Consider the following 24,929-nt stretch of genomic DNA (forward strand, 5'->3'; position numbering starts at 1 on the left):
CATGCCTGCACTTGTGCACACGTAAAGCACAAGAGACTGAGCGTGATTCAAGGCATGAAATATATGCTTTTTTCTTAGACGTAAAAAAAAGTTGGAAATCTCTTTGCAGCGGTATACTGTTAACGAACATTCCAACACCTTAGAATAGATGAAGATGTAGATATGTGCTGCGCGCTTTCATCTCAATAACACAATAAACATGATAGTAGTGAGAAAGTTGTTAGGAAAGCATCTGATCATAGCGATGTGGATATGTTAGCTCTTCAATTCACCGGCATTATGTCAACAGATGAGGTAATTCAAATTACACTGTTATGCTAGTTTGATTATAAAGTAAATTTGAGAGTATAAACTATATAGATCTGGCTATGTGAGACTATAGTTTGAATTTATCCCTTTTATTTGCATGACATTACAGAATGTATGATAATATAGCCCCTTTAAAAAAGGGAAAAACAATGACTAGTTTTTCTATGCTCAGCACAACACATGCACAACACAATATCATATACGTATGTACTATCTATCTATCTATCATTCACAAATTAATGAATTATTTATTCATTAATTTGTTAATATTATTTTATTAATAATGTTTATTTTATTTTTTTTGGTGGAAAGTGTTGATATGGGGGAAAAAAGTACATTGTGTACAAAAGTACAAAAAAAGATTGTGAAGTAAAGAAAATCATTGGCTAAGGGATAAAAATGGTAAAAGGTCTCACCGTTACTGTCTTTGATGTCCACAGTGGCCTGTGCCTCCAACAGCAGAGACAAGAGGTCAGCGGTGCCAGTGAGAGCCGCATGATGAAGAGCTGAAAAACTGAAGAACGGAAAATCAGGAAAAAGTCCTGAAACCTACACAAAATCTACTTAGATCTCAGAACTGGTATGTTTATTGGTTAAATTAACAAAGCATTTCACCAAGCAGCAACTCCTCAGATTTAATTAATATAAACTGTAAACATCAAAAATATGGTGTATTGTTATGCCCTGATGGACCACACTGAATCAATATCTTAGAAAAGGCCTTCATTCATTTTACAAACAGAACATGACAAAAATGCATCTCATTTAGCAGAAAAATAATCCATCTGGTGTGAAAGAGGGAAATGTTGGCTAGTTCAATTGAGTACAGTACTGAGATCAGTCCTGACGGCACAGCAAGAGCGCACTGCCCAATTAGCAGTTAGATCTCTGCTTTCACAGTCGCTTTATGACAGGAGATGGTCCAGCTTTAAAATATGCATGTGTTTGAGGGAATGGAAGACTGGAAAATGAAAAAAAGAACATTTCTTAACATACTTTAAAAGTACTGAACTCAACATATGCGGATTAGGCCAAATAAATCTACTCCGTCACCATACATGCATACCATACAGTGAGGAAAATAAGTATTTGAACACCCTGCTATTTTGCAAGTTCTCCCACTTGGAAATCATGGAGGGGTCTGAAATTGTCATCGTAGGTGCATGTCCACTGTGAGAGACATAATCTAAAACAAAAAATCCAGAAATCACAATATATGATTTTTTAACTATTTATTTGTATGATACAGCTGCAAATAAGTATTTGAACACCTGTCTATCAGCTAGAATTCTGACCCTCAAAGACCTGTTAGTCTGCCTTTAAAATGTCCACCACCACTCCATTTACTATCCTAAATTAGATGCACCTGTTTGAGGTCGTTAGCTGCATAAAGACACCTGTCCACCCCATACAATCAGTAAGAATCCAACTACTAACATGGCCAAGACCAAAGAGCTGTCCAAAGACACTAGAGACAAAATTGTACACCTCCACAAGGCTGGAAAGGGCTACGGGGAAATTGCCAAGCAGCTTGGTGACAAAAGGTCCACTGTTGGAGCAATCATTAGAAAATGGAAGAAGCTAAACATGATTGTCAATCTCCTTCGGACTGGGGCTCCATGCAAGATCTCACCTCGTGGGGTCTCAATGATCCTAGGAAAGGTGAGAAATCAGCCCAGAACTACACGGGAGGAGCTGGCCAATGACCTGAAAAGAGCTGGGACCACCGTTTCCAAGGTTACTGTTGGTAATACACTAAGACGTCATGGTTTGAAATCATGCATGGCACGGAAGGTTCCCCTGCTTAAACCAGCACATGTCAAGGCCTGTCTTAAGTTTGCCAATGACCATTTGGATGATCCAGAGGAGTCATGGGAGAAAGTCATGTGGTCAGATGAGAACAAAATAGAACTTTTTGGTCATAATTCCACTAAACGTGTTTGGAGGAAGAAGAATCATCATGCTTTGGGGGTGTTTTTCTGCACATGGGACAGGGCGACTGCACTGTATTAAGGAGAGGATGACCGGGGCCATGTATTGCGAGATTTTGGGGAACAACCTCCTTCCCTCAGTTAGAGCATTGAAGATGGGTCGAGGCTGGGTCTTCCAACGACCCGAAGCACACAGTCAGGATAACCAAGGAGTGGCTCTGTAAGAAGCATATCAAGGTTCTGGCGTGGCCTAGCCAGTCTCCAGACCTAAACCCAATAGAGAATCTTTGGAGGGAGCTCAAACTCCGTGTTTCTCAGCGACAGCCCAGAAACCTGACTGATCTAGAGAAGATCTGTGTGGAGGAGTGGGCCAAAATCCCTCCTGCAGTGTGTGCAAACCTGGTGAAAAACTACAGGAAACGTTTGACCTCTGTAATTGCAAACAAAGGCTACTGTACCAAATATTAACATTGATTTTCTCAGGTGTTCAAATACTTATTTGCAGCTGTATCATACAAATAAATAGTTAAAAAAATCATACATTGTGATTTCTGGATTTTTTTTTTTAGATTATGTCTCTCACAGTGGACATGCACCTACGATGACAATTTCAGACCCCTCCATGATTTCTAAGTGGGAGAACTTGCAAAATAGCAGGGTGTATTTTCCTCACTGTATAAGTTATGGACCAAACACATTAAATAAATAGTGTGCTGTACAAGAGGACAGATCTACAGATATACAATACATCAAAGGGATTGTTAAAAGTGGAAGAGCTGAATAAAAGGATTATCATTTCTTAAGTGTGATTGCCAAGAGAACTTGACCACCACATATATAGATAAGTAAATGCCATGTAGTAGGCAAAGTTCTAGGAACGGCTTTTAAAATGTGTCAGTGCAGAGAATAAGTGTATAATTGGCTCTCTGGTTTAAGATGACTTTTCCTTGCAGACTCAGATTGTTTCTGGGGTTAAAACTGAATCTGGTAGAACTGTGCAAATCCCAACAAAGCATGTCTGTCTGAGACAGATAAATATATAATTTGTATTAAAAATGTATCACAGGAACTGAATACCAAGATTTCTTTAGACTTACTTGTCTCAGAGAGGAAATGTCACTGTTTTCACTATCAGCTAGCTTTTGCTATATACTATATGCTGTCGTTCGATGTCAGTGTGCACCGGTTCAATGATGCTCCAATTAAAGTTACTCAGTATTTATTCAAAGTTTGAAGGATCAGTTTAGAGACATTCCTTTCCAGTCCATAAGTGTAACTCATCATCACAATCCCTCTGACTTGAGTTTAATGATGGATGAGACATATATGCATTTTACAGTGCACTTGTCACACAACCCCATTTTACCAAAAACACCTAAAATACAGGAGAATAAAGGGCCCTAACAGAGTGCACAGAGTACAGTGAATGGATTGATTGAATTGGATTGAAGTTCAGCGATCAGTATACGATTGAAATTTCCAAAGTTGTTAATTATGAACTAATTATACAGTAAGTTATATATAAGTGCCCATAAGGATTGTCACTGATTGTCTGAAATAAAATAAAAATGATTATACCAGCATTTCTGCAGTGCCTGTAGTATCGAGTACCAGATATATTCGGTACCTGCTGATAGATGCTGCTTTCAAACGCTCCTGTGAGTATCTGTGTAAGCACTTTGTGAAGAGCATCAAAGGTTTCCATTTACAAAGAAGTGTTGATCATTGCAGCCAATCACAGACATATCTGTTAAATGCAAGAACGAAATGGCCTATCAGAGGTGTTTAAGTTATTCAGAATCCGCTCAACACCGCTCAAAACGGCTCGGTTTTCGTTTAGACCTCTGCATGCTTGTAAATCCTTTCATATTTCCAACAAAGTGTAAACACAATGTAAATAAGATTGCACCGTGTAGATAGATTTTTTGATTATAGAGGGAGTTTTCGCAGGAGTGTAGATCTCAGTGAGCCGGTGCTGAACGTATAGCCCAAGTGATTGACCGCTTCAGTGATTATAAAGGAAGCACTCTTTGCTCACTTTTTGTTTTATAACTCGTATACTATTTGAATAAAAGTTTTGTTTTTCAAGCTGCTCAGTACACTGCAAACTTTCCGGATTTACAACTGTATTTAAATGCACAATTGAATCCAAAACTGCAATGATTGACAATAAACAGGACAAAACAGTCTAAGAGCGTAAATACAAATTAATAGACCTGTCACTTGTTCTATGTAATGTGAATGTGTTTCTTTGTCCTTTATTACTATTTTTTTTACTTATTACTAATATGGTAATTACTAACTACAATCCTTTTTTGGAATAGTTATAAATTTCCATCTGGCCAGCAGTAGTGCTTTGTAAAGAAAAAAAAATCTAGCCTAACAGTCAAAATAGTCATCAAAGATGAGGATATTTGGCCACAAGAGCCAAAGCTAAATTCAAAATTAAAATATTTCATCAGTTGAGACCAATTGGATATGAATACTAAAAGGTAAGATCAGATGTTATATCAGGCTATTATCATTTTTACATTTATATATAGCAGAAGGCCATTTGACTGAAAAAGAGACTGTATAGTCTGGACCATTGTTATATTTTGCTTTAAATTATGGTACAACAAAGTATGTTGTAAGAAAGAAAGTACTTAAAGTGACGACAATTATGTGATTAATATTATGTCCCTCTTAACTTTACATTAAACACCAACTTTTCACATTCAGTGTGGACAGACAAATTACTTTTAAACTGTTAGTTCACCCAAAAATAAAAATTCTGTCATTAATTACTGACCCTCATGTTCATCTCGTTCATCTTCGGAACACAAATGAAGATCTTTCTGATAAAATCTGAGAGCTTTCTGCCAGCTATGCAACTGACACTTTGACGCTTCAAAAAGTTCATAAAGAAATCGTAAAACGAATCCACATGAACTAAGTGGTTTAGTCCAAATTTTATCGATCACTTTATATGACGAACAGATTGAATTTAGGATTTTATTCGCATATTAACATTGATCAGCGAACATAAAGAGAAGCTCAACTGAACCTGATTGACGCTCGAGAACAAAACCTCTTGCGGAAGCTCAAAAGTGTTGCATAACACAATAACACTCGAATATGATATGAACGAATATGCTTGAGCTTCTGTTGGTTTACCACAACTGATATACGAGTTGATGAATGTTTATATGTGAATAAAAGCCTAAATTCAATCTGTTCATCATATAAAACGATTGTGTCTCTTCAGAGAATTTTGGCTTAAACCTCTCAACTCATATGGATTAGTTTTTACAATCTCTTTATGAACATTTTTAAGTGTCAAATTTTCAGTTGCATTGTTGTCAACAGAGGTACATAAGTACTCAGATTTGATCAAAAAGATCTTCATTTGTGTTCCGATTTGGAGGGTGAGTAATTAAAGGGATACTTCAGAATTTAGCATTAAGCTTTGTATCAGTAGAAAACCTGTAGCATTTTCGAATTACCCTGCTTTCCCCCCTCATATCCCCCTGAGACGAGAGATTTATGTATTTTTTGTCTGAAAAAAATCCTCTGATGACGCAAAAATCGTCATTTTGCGTCATCTGAGGATTTTTTGGCCAGAGGCTAAAGACTACAGCCAGTAGGAGGAGCTAGTTCCGCATGTTTTTAACCCGCCCATAGAGGGTGGGATCAGAGAATGTCTAATAAGGGGAGAAGTTTCACTCTCAGTACACTTCCGGCTTCTGAACTGGTTGCAGTTCCACTCTGATTCCATATGAGGGCGCTCACAGGACGAGTGCAGAATGAATGGAGGCCTATGGCGCTATACACATCAAAATCCACTTTTCTCAGGATGTAATTTTTTGTCTAGTAATTTGAATGTTATATTCGAAAGGAGATGCAAAGAAATTACACATTGTGGGGTGTTAGATTTTTTAGTCACTTATTTGCTTTAAAAAGTCTTTTAAAGTGTCAATGACATCATACACATCGTACGACCAGAGATACTGCTTAACGGCAATCCTTCACTCACTCTGGTGCGTTCGCGCTCTGCACTTTCTTTTCACCAGAGGCATCGACAACACAGCTGACACAGGTAAATACACGTGCTAGAAGAGTTTTTGTTTTGTTTGTTTCTGGTCCCGCTTCGGATGCCACGATGCCATCAAGCGGTATCTCTGGTCGTAATCAGTCCTTCACTGACCAATCAGCGTTCATTAGCTAGCATGTTATGGCCATGGGCAACAACAACTCAACCTGTAAGAAATGACATAAGAAGGACATAAGTACTCGTTCATTCAATTTTCGACCTATAACCCATGTTGAACTTGCAAAACCTAGAATCAAACCTGAGATTTCTCAACGGCAATCGGATGAAAGAGACAAATTTAGCCGTCTAGCCCCATAGACTCCCATTCATTTTGCACTCATGGGCGATCGCCCCCAGTGGAACTCTGGTGGAATTACAACCAAAATTCGGTACAATAGGACTTAATAGGGAGTGGGAAAGCTCTCCGTAGACGGGCTCTGGTGGGATCTCACTCACAGAATGTACAAACAGTGTCAGCCATCTTTATTTGGAAGCTAAGCTATCGAGTTCTTATTGTGTGGAGAAAGCTGAGTAGTAGGGGTTACCATACATCCTCTTTTTCCCGGACATGTCCGGCCGTCGAGATAGTCCAAAATGTCCGGGATTCAGTTTTTGCTTTCTACAGTCGCCATTCATTGTTTACATGCACGCCTTTTGTTTCAATCTAACTGAATTCATTCCGATTGGTGAATCTGAATGTAGTGTTTACATGAACGCTAAACAAGTGATCAGTTGATGTGCGTTATACCATTACTAAGAAAATACCCGCTCCTCCGAGAGAGATAGCCCACAAGACCGGTGCGTCTCACAGGCGCTCATCAGTAATCATGCCACCGGCTTTTGCGCTCTACAGTCGCCATTCATCATGTTTACTGTGGCGAGCAGGACGAGGCAAGGGCCGCGGGAGAAAGACGCGAGGCCGGTGGCGTGATCGGTTGATGAATCAATGAACATGCCATTGCTAAGAAAATACCCGCTCCTCTGTGAGAGATACGAGACCAATGCGTCTCACAGGTGTCAGTCATCATAGTAATCACGCCACTGGCCTCGCGCCGTTCTCCCACGGCCCTCAGCCTCGTCCTGCTCGCCACAGTAAACATGATGAACGGCGACTGTAGAACGCAAAAGCCGAATCCCGGACATTTTGTGCAATTTCAAAAACCCGGGCAGACTCATGGAGACTAGTAGCTTAGCTTTGTTGTTTACAACTGCTCTCTAACCGATAGAGAGCCTAAGTCCCGCCCCTCCGCTTCCGCCTAATGGGACCTTAATTCGGAAAAAATATGTATGGAAGTCAATGGCGAGAGATAACTTATCTTTTTATTCCGTCTGAACTGTGCCCTGAACTACACATATGATGTTTGTCAATTTAAAAGGTAATTATGAAAGTCAAGAAAGTCGCAGTTTGTCATAAAACAGAAGAGTAACGTTTAGTTTTATGTGAAAATCGCTCAATGAACTACATCTCTCGTCTCGCACTATGTACGTCACAAGATCCGTTGCTCGTATGTGTGTATTCTGGCTCAAAACACTCAGGCATGACGGCGTAACGTTACGATTATAATGTAAGACTATAGAAAAAATGACAGACGTTAGCTTCAGTAAAGTTTGCTTCATTCATTGAGAGAAAAGGTATGACGTCGCATGTGCGCCTTCTGGGTTTGTAGTCTTTGTAATTACGTATTTTCACAGTCTTATACCTCAGCAGTTTTACATCAAGCTGCGACTTTCTTGACTTTAAAATGTATCTTTTAAATTGACAAACATCATATGTGTAAATCAGGGCACAATTCAAACGAGATCAAAATATTTGTTGTCTCTCGCTCACTACCATACAATATTTTTCCGAAATAAGGTCCCATTGTGGTCGACCGGAAGGGGAGGGTCTTAGGCTCTCTATAGGCATGGCTTGGGAGTGGCCTCGTAGAGCAGCGAAGCAAGTGCATTCTGGGAGTTGTTGTCTTTCATCCACATGAGCCAAAAATACATTTTCTGGCTTTTCTCATTCTAGAAGGCTCCAAATTCAAAAATAATTTCACATTTCTACTACATAAATGACCCCATTTAAATACACATTCATCTTTCCAGAGGTGAAGTATCCCTTTAATGGCAGAATTTTCCCTTTTGGGTTGTCGTTCATCACTGCATCGCTTTAAATGTTTTCCCACTTGGTTAAGTTAAGTTAATTACTTCTGTTCTCTCCTTCATTGCACTGGCCCAGTGCTCCTACAAGCCCCTTCATCTAATACCCTGCTCCTCATAACTTTTTAAAAAAAAAATATTTTTTACAAACAAAAGATTGGAAAAAAGCACCCTACAGCTAATGTTCAGCAGTCACAGATGTTGAGAGTGAAGTTAACAACACTGATGATTAATATGGCACATATCTAAATAATGCTGTGTTCAGTCTATGGTTCAGCAGCACAGACTGTCTGATCCAGACTTCTTAAACACATCCACTAGGGACACCTCTTACACACTAGTATGTCACCCCACGAAAGCTACTGTGCATGTTAAAAAATATCCTGCTGGGCTTTGATCAATTATTATTTGTATGAGAGAGTGTGAGAGTGTGAGAGTGAGAGAGTAAGAAAGAAAGAGAGAAAGAAAGAAGCGAACAGCGCCAGTAGCAGTGATGACTAATGAACTGTTTTTCCTCCACCTCAGCTGCAGGTCCCTCATGAGCCGGTTACTCAGTTCTTCCCCTGCTGCTCATGAAAGCGCAAATTAGCACTCATGCTAATGTGAGGCCCTCAACTTCATCGAGATACGCTTTCAACTATTGTCTCTCAAGACTAATGGGACACCCAGATTCAACAACAGATTCAACCTGTGCGACACTGTACAAAAGCAATTAGATTCTGCCTAGCATACCGGGCTTAGTGAGTCACAGATACAAGAAATGAGAATTACATTAAAAAAAACATGGTAACCAACTGAATAGCCTAAGAGAGTTTGAACCAATCTGAGCTGAACTGCGGGCTCCCAGTATGCACTGCGGCATGAATTTCTTTTTTTTATCAGATTATTGTTTATGTTTTAACCATTACTGTTGGGCATTTATTAATTGGAGATACTAAAAATGTTTTTACTAAATTATATTTGTTGACTGAGGTTGGTGAGTTTATTAAATTTGAATATTAAAGCAATGTATTATGTAATAAGCAGCAGCAGATCTTTTCTTCTGTAGAGTCTTGTACATCAGAGTTTTCTATTTATCGAAAAATGAAGAAAAAAAATGTAGTGTGGGGGATTTGGGTTTAATCGTCAGTTGTTGACTGGATGGAGGAAGATCTGAATGCAAGCTTGCAGTCAATTGTAAGAAAGGGGCGGGGTTTAAGCAAACCAAATGACTGGAATTTCAGCATTTTTCACAAGAAAGAAGTCTGTCGTCCAGTTATGATCCAGTTATGATAATTTGATTAAATTACTGTCAAATAATAATAAAAAAAGATAAATGTATGTAAAGTTTAATTGTTCACAATAAGATCAACAACATGCATTTAAAAAAAAGGGATGAATTTTCATTTCATGCTGACTGCATGAAATACTTTTACTGTGCAATATAGTTTCTGTGAGGCAGAGTTTGCAGAGTGTACTTCATAGGCCTATTGATGATTTAAAACATAAGAATAAAACCATGAACAATGAAATTTCTTTACAATTTCTGAAACAAGAAACTAGGGATGTGCAATATCACGATTTTTGATCGTGGACGATTAAAATGTCTCCACAATCTGCTTTTGAAGAAATATCGTAATATCGTGTTAGTGCATTCTATCAGTTGCAGTTCTGGCGCCTCTGTCTCAACATACTATACAACGCGACGTACATGGGTGATTCTTCAATTTGGAGGAACTTTTATGTCCCCAGGTTATACATTCATGTTAAAAATACTATATTATAAAATAAATAGTTCAAATAATATTTATTGCACCACCAAAACATTTTATACACTAAAATCAGTATGATTTGCATATTTAAAAATGTTTTCATCACTAAAATATGGCTACTCAGGCCTTGTCCCCAACCCAGACTTTAAAACTTATCTGCTCTGAAAATGTGATAAAATGTTATCAGTTCATTAAAAAAACAAAATATAACTTTAAACAGTAACTTTAAAAGGCACTTGATGCATAATTCAGGTTCATATCTGTGCAATTTGTGAATATTTTTAACAATTGAGTATTGTCCACAACAATACTGTCATTACCGCGACAGTCTATGATTACAACAAGGGTATTTTTGAGGGTAAGACTTGTTTATGCCGTAACCATGGAAATGAAGACTAGCAGGGGAGCACATGTCAGCCATGAAAGAACAGTGATATTTGATGTCTGAAAAAGTAAGTAATTTAATCATGAATTCCTTCTGATCATGGAGTAGACTTATTCAGCGTCATTACCATAAATGCTTTAGCAGCAATATTTTGATAAATGTATATATATAATACTGTCAAATATATATATATATATATACACACATGATTTATGTGTATTTAAAGTTTTTTTTGTACTAGCTGTTGAGTGATGTTAGCAAATCCATGACCTAGCATCTGTTTTCCTGAAAAAAAAATTAAAAATGTCATTACTGCAACACTTCATTACCAACACACAACTTGTTGTCATGGTAATGACAGTGATGGTGGTAATGACATTTTCTGTGTCACTATCTATATCATATTATGTGTTTATAAATTAAGTTAAAGAAGCATAATAGTGTGATTTTTAGGGCTGGTCCGAATACCATTTTTTGAGCTTCGAAGCTTCGATAGTAATGAACATCGAATATTCAAAGCTTCGGAGAGAGGGGGCTGAACATATTCTTCTCTCTAATAAAGGCAGGAATCTCTATGTGTCGGTATGTCCGTTTGCATTTTTATTATTTCGAGAACGGTTCATCCAATCGACTTCACAAAGGAGTGCAGTGTCGCATTTGGTGCAATATAGATGGACATGCGAGACGCGACACGTTCAGAATTAATAAACTTTTAGTAAACTACAGAACAGCGCGAGCGGGAAGCGGCGCACCTCACGCGGGCCGGGCTTATATGCTCCGAGAACGGACACTGCACTAGTGATATAAAACACACACACACACACACACACAGGTCTGTTAAATTAAGCAATACTTTTAAGGTAGTCTAATATTTTTCTGACTAACAAATTACTGATAAATAAACATGTTCAAGGTGATGGTTGTGGCATATTTATATATATATCCTCAAATCTGTCCATTTCTTTCAACAACATTCACCAGAAGTCATTATTTAAGCCTTTAAATTTGCTTTATGTATCAATGCACTTTTCATTTATGTCATTACCAAAACACTATGTCATTACCAGAACAGTATGTCATTACCGCCACGTTGCTTAATTTACAGCAAACATACCTTTAAAACTGTTTTATGTTCAATCTTGAGGTGCTACATGAAAAGCCTAATGAAATACTCATCCACTTATTCAAAGAAAAAACATCTAAAATTAATTTTCCAGAAATTAAACAAAAGTGTGCTTTGATGAACACAGAAAAACACATTTTGATGGTAAGAACAAGAAAATATATGTAATTCGCTGAATGGAAACATTTTGTTTTTTATACATATTGTTGAAGGTTAACAATGTTTGCAAGATAAATGAGTTTAAATGATCTCCTTGATACATTCTTTGCATTATGAGACTTTTTGATGTTGTGACGGGAATGACGTTTTGCAGTGCCAGTTGGAAAATAGATATAAAATACTCAAATTATATTTAAGCTCAGTTGTGGCCATTATTATCTTTACATCAAAGCATGTAAACATTATCTTGACATAATTCTAACAAAATTCAACCAAATTTCATTCATCAAAATGTAAGATGGCTAAATAGCCCCCAATTGAAGAATCACCCACATACACATCACAAGTTAATGCAGAGGTACGGGACACTGCAATTCACAAAAGTTCATTATTTGCACGTGCTTTAAAGCCTTGCCGGTTTAACATTTCATTTGCGTGCCGATGTGCTGTTCTAACGTGCGCTTTTCTGAGCTCATACACCCGAAGTGCACATGCACTAAAAGCCTGTCACACAGCGCCTGGTTACTGGACTGAGTTATCTTTAGAGTCTCATTGCGCTAATACTGTCAAATACACACAAGGTTTACATAAACAGAGATGGTTATGTCTAAAGTGAAAGCAAGCATTTGAGAGGAAATCTGGTGCGTGTTAAAATGTGTCGCCTACCGGTCTTAAAGCTAATATTGTTCCAAACCTGTATTAATTTCTTTCTTGTGCTGAACACAAAAGAAGATTTTGAAGAATGTTGGTAACCAAACAGTTGCTGGAGTTAAACTTAAGAGTAAATTATGACAATTTTCATTTTGGGGGGAACTATCCCTTTAATGTTAATAAAACAACAAAACACAAAGAGAAAATCATTCACTGACTGAGAACTTTAATAGTAGTTTTAATAAGAAACAAGTCTATGTACAGTAGTGTTTTAATTTCATATTTGTTCATTTAATTACTTTCTTCAATGCTACTGCTAAATACACATACTGTACACAGTATCTGAACAAATAAAGCACTGTTTATTTCATTTGTATATTAAGCTGTGTAATGAGTATCTTTGCTCTTATTTTTTTAATAAAGAAAATAATGACAAAGACTTTTATCTTTGCAACTTTGGCCTTAATGTCTACCATTCCTTTTTATTTTGTATTTTGTTACCAATAAGGCTTTGTTTTTTAAAATAGGAACATTAGTTTGGCTGTAATGCTCAGTCACTTGTAAAATAGTAAAACCAACTTGAAAAAGAATCACGATAATTAATTTTCCTGAAAAGAATCGTGATATGATATTTTTGCTCTATCGCCCACCCCTACAAAAATCAGTAGTTGCCTTGACAGGAATTTTCTGGTTGAATGAGAAATTCAGTGAACAAACTAATTCAAGTTGGCCAAACAAAAGTTTTACCAAGGACAATTAAGACAAAAGTCTTTGTCTTCATCTGTGACTTATGTCAGCAATACCTTAGGGCGTCTAGCTGTTCATTCAACTCAATCATTATCATCAAATACAAAATCTTTTTTCATGTCATCTTTCTTTAATGTAGATTGGTTGTGATCTCAAATGCACACAAAGTATACACGTAGCAGTTTCATCTCCAGACGACATTTCCCAGAGCCACAGTCCAGAATTTTTAAGAGTGATCAGAGCTTTGAGTCTGTGGCTCTCTCAACAGTCTAAGCTTTGATTCCAAACAGTGATGGTATACCTCAAAGCAAAGGAATCATGGGAAGAGTCATAAGAAAACGAGTCAAACCATGTCACGTTGCTTTTGACTAACCATGAGCTATAGTTTAAAGGAAAACTACGATACATGTAAGTTTGTGTCATACTGTATATTGAGGAGAAACAACAGAAGAATTATATTTGTATCTCTTAGACAAGCTAGGCACTCTTAGGCACTTTCTTCATCCTGTTTGCGCACAAAGGTGTTACAGAACAAAGTTTGGATAGAATATACAGTGGGGAGAACAAGTATTTGATACACTGCCGGTTTCGCAGGTTTTCCTACTTACAAAGCATGTAGAGGTCTGTAATTTTTATCATAGGTACTCTTCAACTGTGAGAGACGGAATCTAAAATAAAAATCCAGAAAATCACATTGTATGATTTTTAAATAATTTATTTGCATTTTATTGCATGACATAAGCATTTGATCACCTACCGACCAGTAAGAATTCCGGCTCTCACAGACCTGTTAGTTTTTCTTTAAGAAGCCTTCTTGTTCTCCACTCATTACCTGTATTAACTGCACCTGTTTGGACTCATTACCTGTATAAAAGACACCTGTCCATACACTCAATCAAACTCCAACCTCTCCACAATGGCCAAGACCAGAGAGCTGTGTAAGGACATCAGGGATAAAATTGTAGACCTGCACAAGGCTGGGATGGGCTACAGGACAACAGGCAAGCAGCTTGGTGAGAAGGCAACAACTGCTGGCGCAAGAAATGGAAGAAGTTCAAGATGACGGTCAGTCTCCCTCGGTCTGGGGCACCATGCAAGATCTTAGCTCGTGGGGCATCAGTGATCATGAGGAAGGTGTGCGATCAGCCCAGAACTACACGGCAGGACCTGGTCAATGACCTGAAGAAAGGTCAATGACCTACGCCGTAATGGATTAAAATCAAGCCAGCGCATGTCCAGGCCCGTCTGAAGTTTGCCAGTGACCATCTGGATGAGGAGGAGGAATGGGAGGAGGTCATGTGGTCTGATGAGACAAAAATAGAGCTTTTTGGTCTAAACTCCACTAGCCGTGTTTGGAGGAAGAAGAAGTATGAGTACAACCCCAAGAACACCATCCCAACTGTGAAGCATGGAGTTGGAAACATCATTCTTTGGGGATGCGTTTCTGCAAAGGGGACAGGACGACTTCACCGTACTGAGGGGAGGATGGATGGGGCCATGTATCACTTGACCAAGATCTTGGCCAACAACCTCCTTCCCTCAGGAAGAGCATTGAAGATGGGTCGTGGCTGGGTCTTCCGGCATGACAACGACCCGAAACACACAGCCAGGGCAACTAAGGAGTAGCTCCGTCAGAAGCATCTCAAGGTCCTGGAGTGGCCTAGCCAGTCTCCAGACCTGAACCCAATAGAAAATCTTTGGAGGAGCTGAAAGTCCGTATTGCCCAGCGACATCCCGGAAACCTGAAGGATCTGGAGAGGGTCTGTATGGAGGAGTGGGCCAAAATCCCTGCTGCAGTGTGTACAAACCTGGTCAAGAACTACAGGAAACGTATGATCTCTGTAATTGCAAACAAAGGTTTCTGTACCAAATATTAAGTTCTGCTTTTCTGATGTATCAAATACTTAGCCTATGTCATGCAATAAAATAAAAATTAATTACTTAAAAATCATACAATGTGATTTTCTGGACTTTTGTTTTAGATTCCATCACTCACAGTTGAATAGTACCTATGAAAAAAATTACAGACTTCTACTACATGCTTTGCAAGTAAAAAAGTTCTTCATGCTTTGCAGAAAACCTGCAAAATAGGCAGTGTATCAAATACTTGTTCTCCCCACTGTATGCAAATACACTGTGAAAGCAAAACCACAGCTAGGCGCAGCAAACAAACTCAAGTCAAGACATGGAGTAGGCTATAATTTTAATATGTGTCTGCGACACTGCAGGGCATGCAGTAAACAAACAGGTTAATATAATAGGACTCATTGTGTGTTTAATTCTTACAATACAAATTCCTGTTTAAAAATCTTAACTGAAGTAATGCCAGACATTTATGTGTGAATGTTTACAGTAATGTGTGAACAATGTCAAGTCCTAGCCATAGTTAACAAAATATAAAATAAAAAAGGAAAGGTAGACATTTAGGCCAAAGAGGCGAAGATAAAAATCTGTCATTATTTTCTTTGTTATTAAAAAAATAAGAACAAAGATACACATTACACCGCTTAATATACAAATGAAATAAACAGTGCTTTATTTGTTCAGATACTGTACAGTAGGTGTATTTAGCTGTAACATTGAAGAAAGTAATTAAATGAACAAATATGAAATTAAAACAGACTAAAAAAGACTTCACTGTATAAATTATACATTGTTTCTTATTAAACTACTATTAAAGTTCTCAGTCAGTGAATGATTTTCTCTTTGTTTTGTTGATTTATTAACATTAAAGGGATAGTTCCCCCAAAATGAAAATTGTCATAATTTACTCTTAAATTTAACCCGTAATAAGTTCTTTCTTCTGCTGAAAAGAAGTTATTTTGAAGAATGTGGGTAACCAAACAGTTGCTGCTCCCCAGTGTGTAGTTTTTTTCTCCTATGAAAGTCAATGGGGACCTGCAACGGTTTGTTTACCCACATTCTTCAAAATATATTCTTTTGTGTTCAGCACAAGAAAGAAATTAATACAGGTTTGGAACAACATTAGAGAGTAAATAATTACACAATTTTCATTTTTTGGTGAACTATCCCTTAGGACAGGGGTGGGCAACTTCGGTCCTGGAGGGCCACTGTCCAACAGAGTTTAGCTTCAACCCTAATCAAACACACCTGAACAAGCTAATCAAGGTCAAGCTTGTATGTTTATGTTCACTTATTTCACATTACTGGCAATGAAAATTACCTATTAATTGTCATTTAAGTTAAATTACTGAACTTAAATATACGAGCTTGAAAAAAAAATTCAGATGGCACTTAGAGGCTTTTGCATCTGAACTCTTCATATATACTTGAAACTAGTAGCATAGAAAATGTTTTCAAAACATGCAAATTGTGGAATGGTTTCCTAAACCTAGTGAATACTAAGGAGACCATGGTTTCTGTGTGAACTGATTATTTTGTAAGATTAAGGAAGATTAATTAATTAATTACTTTATAAATTAATTTTTTAAAAATGAAGTCAGAGTTGCGTTAAAATATATACTTTGTTTAAAAAAAGAAAAAAATACGTAATTATGAGAAGTGCCCTTTATTTCACGTCCCTGTACATGCATATAACACACACACCAGATTTTCTCTCAAATGTTTGCTTTAAAGAGCAACTTGCAGGTTAAATTTATAACTGAATTAATACTTGATATTGTCTGAAGAGGTTTTTTAAAAACACATATGTAGAAATTCCTAATGAAATCTAATTGGTTGTAGAGATTTTGATGAAAATGTGCTAGGCTCTGGAATACGCCTTTCCCCCTTTAGCAACGCGTCATATGACGTAGGGCGAGGTAAACATGAGCTCGCGTTCAGCCAGCGCTCTCATTGTGGGTGTAGTAGTTAGAGCAGTAGTGAGCGACAGAGAAAGTTTTAGATCGAGTTTTAGAGAAGCCATAATGGTAAATTTTTGTGTTTGTGCTGGTTGCACAAAATCCAGCCTGTCAGGACATCGTGTCCATCATTTTCCTTATAGGAAAAACAAGGCTTTTCGTTCTTGGGTGCGTTTTGTTCAGGTGAAGAGAGCAGACTTCACTGCCGCGTCTGTCACCATACACTCGGTCGTTTGTGGCGCACATTTCACTCCGGAGAATTATCGACCTGGAGATTTGTTGGAATCTCGGATGGGATTTCGGAGTAAGGAACATGTGAGGCTGATCACTGATGCTGTTCCCTCGGTGCACTCGATGGAATCAAGTCCACCATCAAAACTGACACCTGATTTTGGCGCGGGCGGGACTGGAGGACCAAGTGCTAACGTTAGCAGAAATTATGTGCAACAAAAACGAGCACTTAGCAGAGTAAGTCTTACTTTTAATTATTTTAACTCTTAATTTGTGTGATTTCGTAATGTTTTAGTATAATAATACAGAGAGCGGGAGAAATTATGTGCAACGAAAACGAGCACTTAGCAGAGTAAGTCTTTCTTTTAATTATTTTAACTCTTAATTTGTGTGATTTCGTAATGTTTTAGTATAATAATACAGAGAGCGGGAGAGAGACTGAGCTTTAGGACAGGTTGTCGTAATTGTCTGCCTTCTGACATGAATTTAGCAGTTTGCACAATGCTATAACTTAGCTATTGGCAGGCAGCTAACAGTTAGCCTAACTCTCCCGTTTCCCCCGCATTTCAATTCAAACTGTTCCTCCCGCCTGATTTTGTATCCCCGTAAGCTAACGTTATACTCTCCAGTAAATTGCAAGGTCCAAATGTATTACTCAATATGTAGAAATCCCCTAGATTCGATTTGAGGTTGTTTTTAATTCATGAAATAACGAATTGTTGTAGCTCCCTGGGACATTATAATGCTGGTTCTGCAAACAAGCCACAATTGTACAGAAGGCATTTGTTTGAAAGCCATTTATCCATGTCAGAGGTGACCTGCCATGTTTCAAATGATCAAATTCTAAAATGCTTTTAGTAATGTGTTTGAATGAAGGTTTTTGACATGTCAGAGTTGCTTTGGATTTATATTTCTTTTTTATTTACTGATTTATTACTGATCCAGTTGGTAACTAAGTTTGTATCCTATTTTATTGTGTGATTTTGCTATGTTTTCAGATTTTGGCAGAGAGTGCAGCCAGTAATGAAGTGATAGATGCACCTAGCACTGTAGATTTTGAAGATGCAGAGGGCTCAGATCCCAGTCTGGATCCCAGACGAGGAGATTAGTAGTGAGACATCTGATGAGGAGAATCCAGAAGAGCCAATACAGGAATCCCTCAATGACCTCAAGTTAAAAAAAAATGAATACCTATTTTTATTGTGATTTTGTGTCCACAAATTGTCACTGTCAGCATTAATGAGCATTCTCCTTTTCTTTTTCCAGTGTGGCTGACAAGTTCATTGTTTGCCTAAGCCAGCTGATGTGTCTGTTCACTGTTTGCTCGGTCTGTTGTGGAGAAACCCAGGGACAAATAGAGTTCCAGGAAGGGACTTACATAAAAATCAAGCAGGTAAGAGAATATTTTTGAACTGTTTGTCTGGAGTTTAATCATGGCCTTACCCTGGAAATCCAGAGGAAGTGTGAGTGACTTTGAATTTGGTCTGTGTTTGTACTATATACATTAATGGTATTAGTAGTTGTATTAATTTCCTGTTTCATATACATCGGTCAGGCCTGCACAGCATGTGGCTATCAGCGTTACTGGCAGAATCAAAATATGCTGCACCGAAACATGCCAGCCTGCAATCTTCTACTCAGCGGTGCCATTCACTTTTCGGGCTGCTTGGCTACTCAGACCATCCGAATGCTGAAGCTGTTTGGGCTGCAGTGCATCAGTGCCAGCACTTTTTTCCGCCATCAGCGCCTCTACACAATTCCTACCATCGTGCAGGCCTGGCAGAATGAGCAGAGAGGGATCATCAGAGAGCTGAAGGAGATTGGGGGTGGACTGATCCTCTCTGGTGACTGCAGGTATTATGATTCGGCTCTTATTGCGGATACAGAAAACAGGCCAACACAGTATTAACAGATACCTAAAGTGTCTGTGATTTTTTTTTTTTTTCATTAACCAAAAAAAACCTGTCTTTTATATATTTATAGATCAGACTCTCCTGGACATTGTGCCAAATATGGAACATATTCCTTGATTGAAGACCGAATAAACAAGGTTTTGGATCTTCAACTTGTCCAGGTAGGTTAATAATATGCTAGACACATAAATCAGGTGTCAGGTTTAAAAGCTACTGATATGATCAAATCTTTTTTTTTTTGTTAGAGCTCAGAGGTCCTAAGCAGCACCTGGTGTGAGATAGAGGGTCTGAAGCGCAGTGTGCGGTTCCTGAAGGACCAAGGCATGCAGGTGTCAACCCTAATAACTGACAGAAATTGGCAGGTAAAGATGCTTGTACAGACCAGAATAGATAGATGGATCTCTATATCATAATATCTACTGTAAAACTATACTGTGAACTTGAAGTAAATGTTCTCATTCTTAATGTGTTGCATATTATAGGTTGCTAAGTGGGTCCGTGAGGAGTTGTGTCCAGAAGGAACGAGGCATTTCTACGACATCTGGCATATTGGGAAAAGTATGTAACGTAATGTCGGTGCCGTAGTTTTGCTTAGTTTGGATGTTATTTGTGATTTCTAATAGCTTTTTCAATATTTCACGTTTCTGCTCTGGAACAGGTCTACAAAAAGCACTGGATACTGTGGCCAAGGAGAAGGATTGTGAGGACCTGAAGCTATGGAGACCCGCCATCATCAACCATTTATACTGGACTGCGTCTTCCACCCCAAATGGCGATTCTGATAAGATGGAGGCCAAGTGGCAGAGCATGCTGAACCATGTTCAGGATATACATGAACACAGCTACCCTTCATTTCCGCAATGTGCACACCCACCTCTGGAAGGAGAGGGAAGAGACAAGCAGTGGCTTGAACCAGGTACAATAGACTGTACAATTGGGGTCAGAGGTCACATTTGCATTGTGCTTGTCAAAGATTTGTTTGAGTATACTACTAATTGCCTAATAATAATAATAGTACTTATAAAATACACTGTTTTTTACAGGATCAACAGCTGCGATAAAGTTGGAAAGTGTTGCTTCCAGAAAGGCCCTGCTGAAGGATATTCGACAGCTCTCACCACAACACCAAACATTTTCCTTGGAGGCATTCCATTCACTCATGCTGCACTTTGCGCCAAAGCACACCGGCTTCTCTTTTCTTGGAATGTACAGCAGGTAAATGTTGATGAAGGTTAATGGATGAATATGGCTACAGCTAATGCAGTCTAATATAGCAGCCAAAACCTCATTGAAAAAGGTCAAAACTGTTAATTACAACAGCATTGCATAGCCTACTGTCTGTATAAATAATCATGGAATCAAATCATCACCTCACTAACCTCATGCTGGAATGTATTGTATTGCTGGTGTATCACACTACAACACACAACATGAGGGTGATTATATGATGACAGAATTTTCATCTTAAAGTGGAGTATCCCTTTAACTGAATGTGATTCAATATTTGTTTCCCTCATCAAGAATATGCATCAGCCCTGATGGTCTCCCTGAGAGAGGGATATATAAGGTCACCACAGGCCCTCAAAGAAGACAGCGCCATCCTGTCCTCAGCTGCACCTGCCCCTCTTTCCACGCATCATAAAATCGCCAAGGATGAGGCAGTCGGCCACCATCTTGAACGTCATTCACGTTTTAAGTCCTAATTACTGTCAATGAAATTAGAAATACATTTTATACACCAAGACAATTTGTGTGATGTGTTCATTTTGTACAAAAATACATATTTATTGATTGCCTCCCATATGGGGCCATTGGAAGCCTCTGTATGTTCCTCCTTCCTCTGGAAACTGCCTCCTGATTGCGACCACAACACAAGCAGGTATCACCTTCCTGATCTCCCTGCCCAGAAACCCATATGCCCATCGGACCACCTGCCTGTAGGCTGTGCATCGGAATTGTCTAGAGCAATGAAGGGGGCAATCATGATATTAACAATCCTGTTATAGTCACTACAATTAAGTGATAAGTATTTGATGTAACATTTTCTGTTATTCTATTCCATAATGGTAACGTTAATTGTAGAGCCTCAACTGTATGTATGCACATCTGAGTTTGAAAATCTGCTAAAACCTCAGCATCAATAATGCACATTCTTTTGATATAAAGTTTATTTATGTAGAAAACTGACAACTATAATAGATTAGGCATGTGGTGTTATAACTTCGTCTAAACATACTCTGGTCTGTTGACTTGGAGAGGGCCATGCTCCTGCCTGAAGTTGAGGTATGCTACCTGCAGTGAAAACGGGTTGAGGCAACACGCATCAAAGCCGGGATGGAGCGTCAGGCAGGTAATATACGTGGTCGGAACTAAACCCTCAACTACGGCCCAATAGGCATCCACCTCTCGACAACACATGCTGTCCACCGCCGACGTCATAGACTCGCAATGTCCGCACAAGCACCTAACGTTAGCCAACAAAAAGCCATCAGAGAGACATTTGCCTCTCTCCCTCCCTCTTGCAGGCAAAACCGCGTAACTTACTGGATTTTTATACAGATATGATTGTTAGACTGTTGTTATTGTAGCTTAGGTATTGTCATTATTTATGTTATGGCATGGTCATTAGTCAATGTAGCTAGTGCTAACCAGCTTGGATGGACTGCATAATCACTGTCTCAGCGTTCGAATCGTAGGTTGTAGAATATGAGAAGACAAAACGTTGCTGTCTTACATTAAGACAATCTAAATGGATGTTTAATCAAGAACAAGGTCGAACGTATGTTTGCTAAAGCAGATTTATTGCATAACATCAAGGTACTAGCCCTACAGTAGATGAACCAGCGTTAGCCACGGTGCTAACTTGCACTCACCAGGTCACTTGCCCTATTCGCCACTGGTTTTCTTGACACCACAACTCTACTTCTCTCCTCTGCCCATTGTTCCTTCCCCTAATCAGTGCCGGCCCGTGGGGTTGTGGGGCCCTAGGCAAGATCATGAAAATTGGCCCCACTGGAGTAAAAAACTCTCATAACAATTTTATGAAGGAAGAGAAAGCACATATGACAATTTCAATATTTAAGTTTGTAAATGTGTATTAAGTGTAGCATTCAAAAATGAAAAAAATATTTACATGAAACTCAAATAAATGAAGTAAAATGTGTGAATTGTACATAAATTATAATATATATATATATATATATATATATATATATATATATATATAAATAAAATTAGGCTATAGATTGCTCAATATATAAGTTTATAAAAGTGTAACATTCAACGTACATATGAAAAAACACTAAGAAACTAAGAGATTTTTAGCATAGCCCTAGCCTAGTACATAAAAGACAGAAAGCACACATAAAAAAATAAAGCATATAAAATAAAGCATAAATTAAAGGTATTTTTGTAAATGCAGTAGTAATTATGCATAATGACTAGAAATGCAGTAGGCTACTACATTTTAACTTTTTACTGATGATCACAATAATAAAAATGTTTTGTATTATTTAGAAATGTTTAAATATTAATTTGGAAAGAGTGAGAAACCTGTTTTTAGCGGTAAGGGAGAATGGATGGGGTGGGTTAGGACTGCATGATAATAATGGAACTGATAATCACAATTATTTTGCTCAAAATTATAATAGTGATTATTAATTACCATTATTCTCAGTTGAGAAATTGCAGAAAAAGAGACAGTTAATATAAATTAATTGCATAAATAGCCTATCAAAAGGGGTAAAACGGCCATTTTGAGGTCTGAGATGGTCCACCTTAATTTAAAAAAACTACGATAACTTCATCAGAGGATTAAAATCTATACAAAATGCATGGGTAGATAATTCTTAACACGCTGAATGTGGCCCAATTTTTCCATGTCTGTCTGTCTGTCTGCGATCATGGGCATTGTTACATTTATTAGTAAAACTAATAATACAGCAATAAATAACGCACTATTTATAGAAGTCAGAAGAACACACCTTTACTTTGAGCTTGTCTTTATTCCTCAACCATTCTCCTCTTCCTTTTTTCAGCTCCAGAAAGATGGCGTTTGGATGCCATTTCTACCACAGTTTAACATATTATTATTTCAATTAACTAAAAATAGCATTGCTGTATGACTACGACTCTGACGAGACTTCGTGACGTTATGACAGACAAGGCAATCCAAATATGTGAAGTCGATATTACCATAGAGATTATAATATTTGGTATTTTATTTTTGACAGCACATTTTCTGTCATGCAAAATGCCTCATATAGGCCTAAGAAATTAAGCATTACTAAAGGGTAAGAGCACCACAAAAAAAAAAAAAAAAGTCTCTTGTTTCTAAAACGTGAGCATTTTGGAGAGAAGTGTGGTGGAATCCGTGTGTGTGGATACTGTGATAATTACGGTACTCGAGGTCTCCCACTATATCTCGGGCGGTATTATGCAAATTAGCATGTGACGAGCTACTGTGTATATTTCTTATGTTTTCGTATTTTATTCGTTCTATTGTTATGTATTTATTATCTTTTTCGGAAATTTGTCATGTCTGAACTATACAGAGCTATCCTTTTTATGTATGTTGTAGGTCTGGGTAATTTATTAGATACTCACCGTCTCTGTGAACTGTATCATGATTAGTCAGGTCCATGCAATGCGTCGGGCTTGGGGCTTCTCTGACTGCGGAAGTCGAGATGCACGCATCTAAGTGAATTTTAAATATTATGCTTAATTAACGATTTATTAAGTATAATTATTGTTAGATACAGGGGCCCCCTCTGGCAAGGCGGGGCCCTAGGCGACCGCCTATGTCGCCTAATGGACGGGCCGGCTCTGCCCCTAATCTCCCCCTCCTGGCCTCTATCTCGCCTAGGAGGCTCATAATTATATGCCTGTGGGCCATCATAGGCATGCTCGTCGGAGAACTCGGTTTCTTCATTCACATCCATTGTAATTTGTAACCTGAGCTCTTTCACTGCAATCCATTTTTCCCTGTTGTTTGAATCGACCGCTCTCCCTCGCGCTACGTCACGACTCTCGCTCGTCACGCCCATTTTCAGATGCGGAAGTAAAATTTTCTCACAAAAACGACTCCAGAAGCCACTGTAGCGTATTTATAATTTTTTTTTTTAAGAAAATCTAGTTCCTACATTATTTTTCTATACATTGACTTGTTGGGTCTTCTAACCTGCAAGTTGCTCTTTAACTTTAGACATATAATTGTATTATGTGTCTGCTACTCTGCGGGGCATGCAGTAAACAAACATAGGTTAATATAGGACGTATTATGTTTAATTCTTACAATACAAATTCCTGTTTAAAAAACTGAACTGAACTAATGCCAGACATTTATGTGTGAATGTTTACAGTAATGTGTGAACAATTTCAAGTCCCATACTTCCCTCTGTTTATATTTTTAATGCAATCTGATTTACAGTGTACAGCCGATGTACACTATGGGCCCTATCATACACCCGGCCCAATGCAGTGCCAGGCATGACGCAAGTGTTTTTTTGCTAGTTTCAGCCCGACGCAGTTATCATTCTGCGCCACGTTGTTTAAATGGCAAATGCATTTGCGCCTATTTGAGCGCCCATTTGTGCGCCAATGGGTAAAACGAGGCGTGTTCAGGCACATTGTTGGCGCGAGTGCAACTGGCTTTTAAAGGGAATGGGTGATGAAACTCTGACTGGTTTATTGGAC

General features: G+C 38.2%; 1 protein-coding gene across 5 annotated transcripts in view; it reads right to left on the reverse strand.

Annotated features, from left to right (window-relative positions):
- The window catches only part of LOC308706904 (CASK interacting protein 2), a 74,966-nt gene that overhangs the window by 30,516 nt on the left and 19,521 nt on the right, over positions 1-24,929 (reverse strand). For 4 of the 5 annotated variants that reach the window (XM_081392799.1, XM_081392798.1, XM_081392796.1 and 1 more), the window contains one exon: positions 726-823. In XM_081392799.1, coding sequence (XP_081248925.1) covers positions 726-823 — 98 coding nt within the window. Of the gene's footprint in view, positions 1-725; positions 824-3,818; positions 3,879-24,929 lie in introns of those variants that run through there. The other variant, XM_081392800.1, reaches the window with a different exon arrangement.

This window comes from Scardinius erythrophthalmus, assembly GCF_964197995.2.
Source record: "Scardinius erythrophthalmus genome assembly, chromosome: 18".
Classification (NCBI taxonomy): domain Eukaryota; kingdom Metazoa; phylum Chordata; class Actinopteri; order Cypriniformes; family Leuciscidae; genus Scardinius; species Scardinius erythrophthalmus.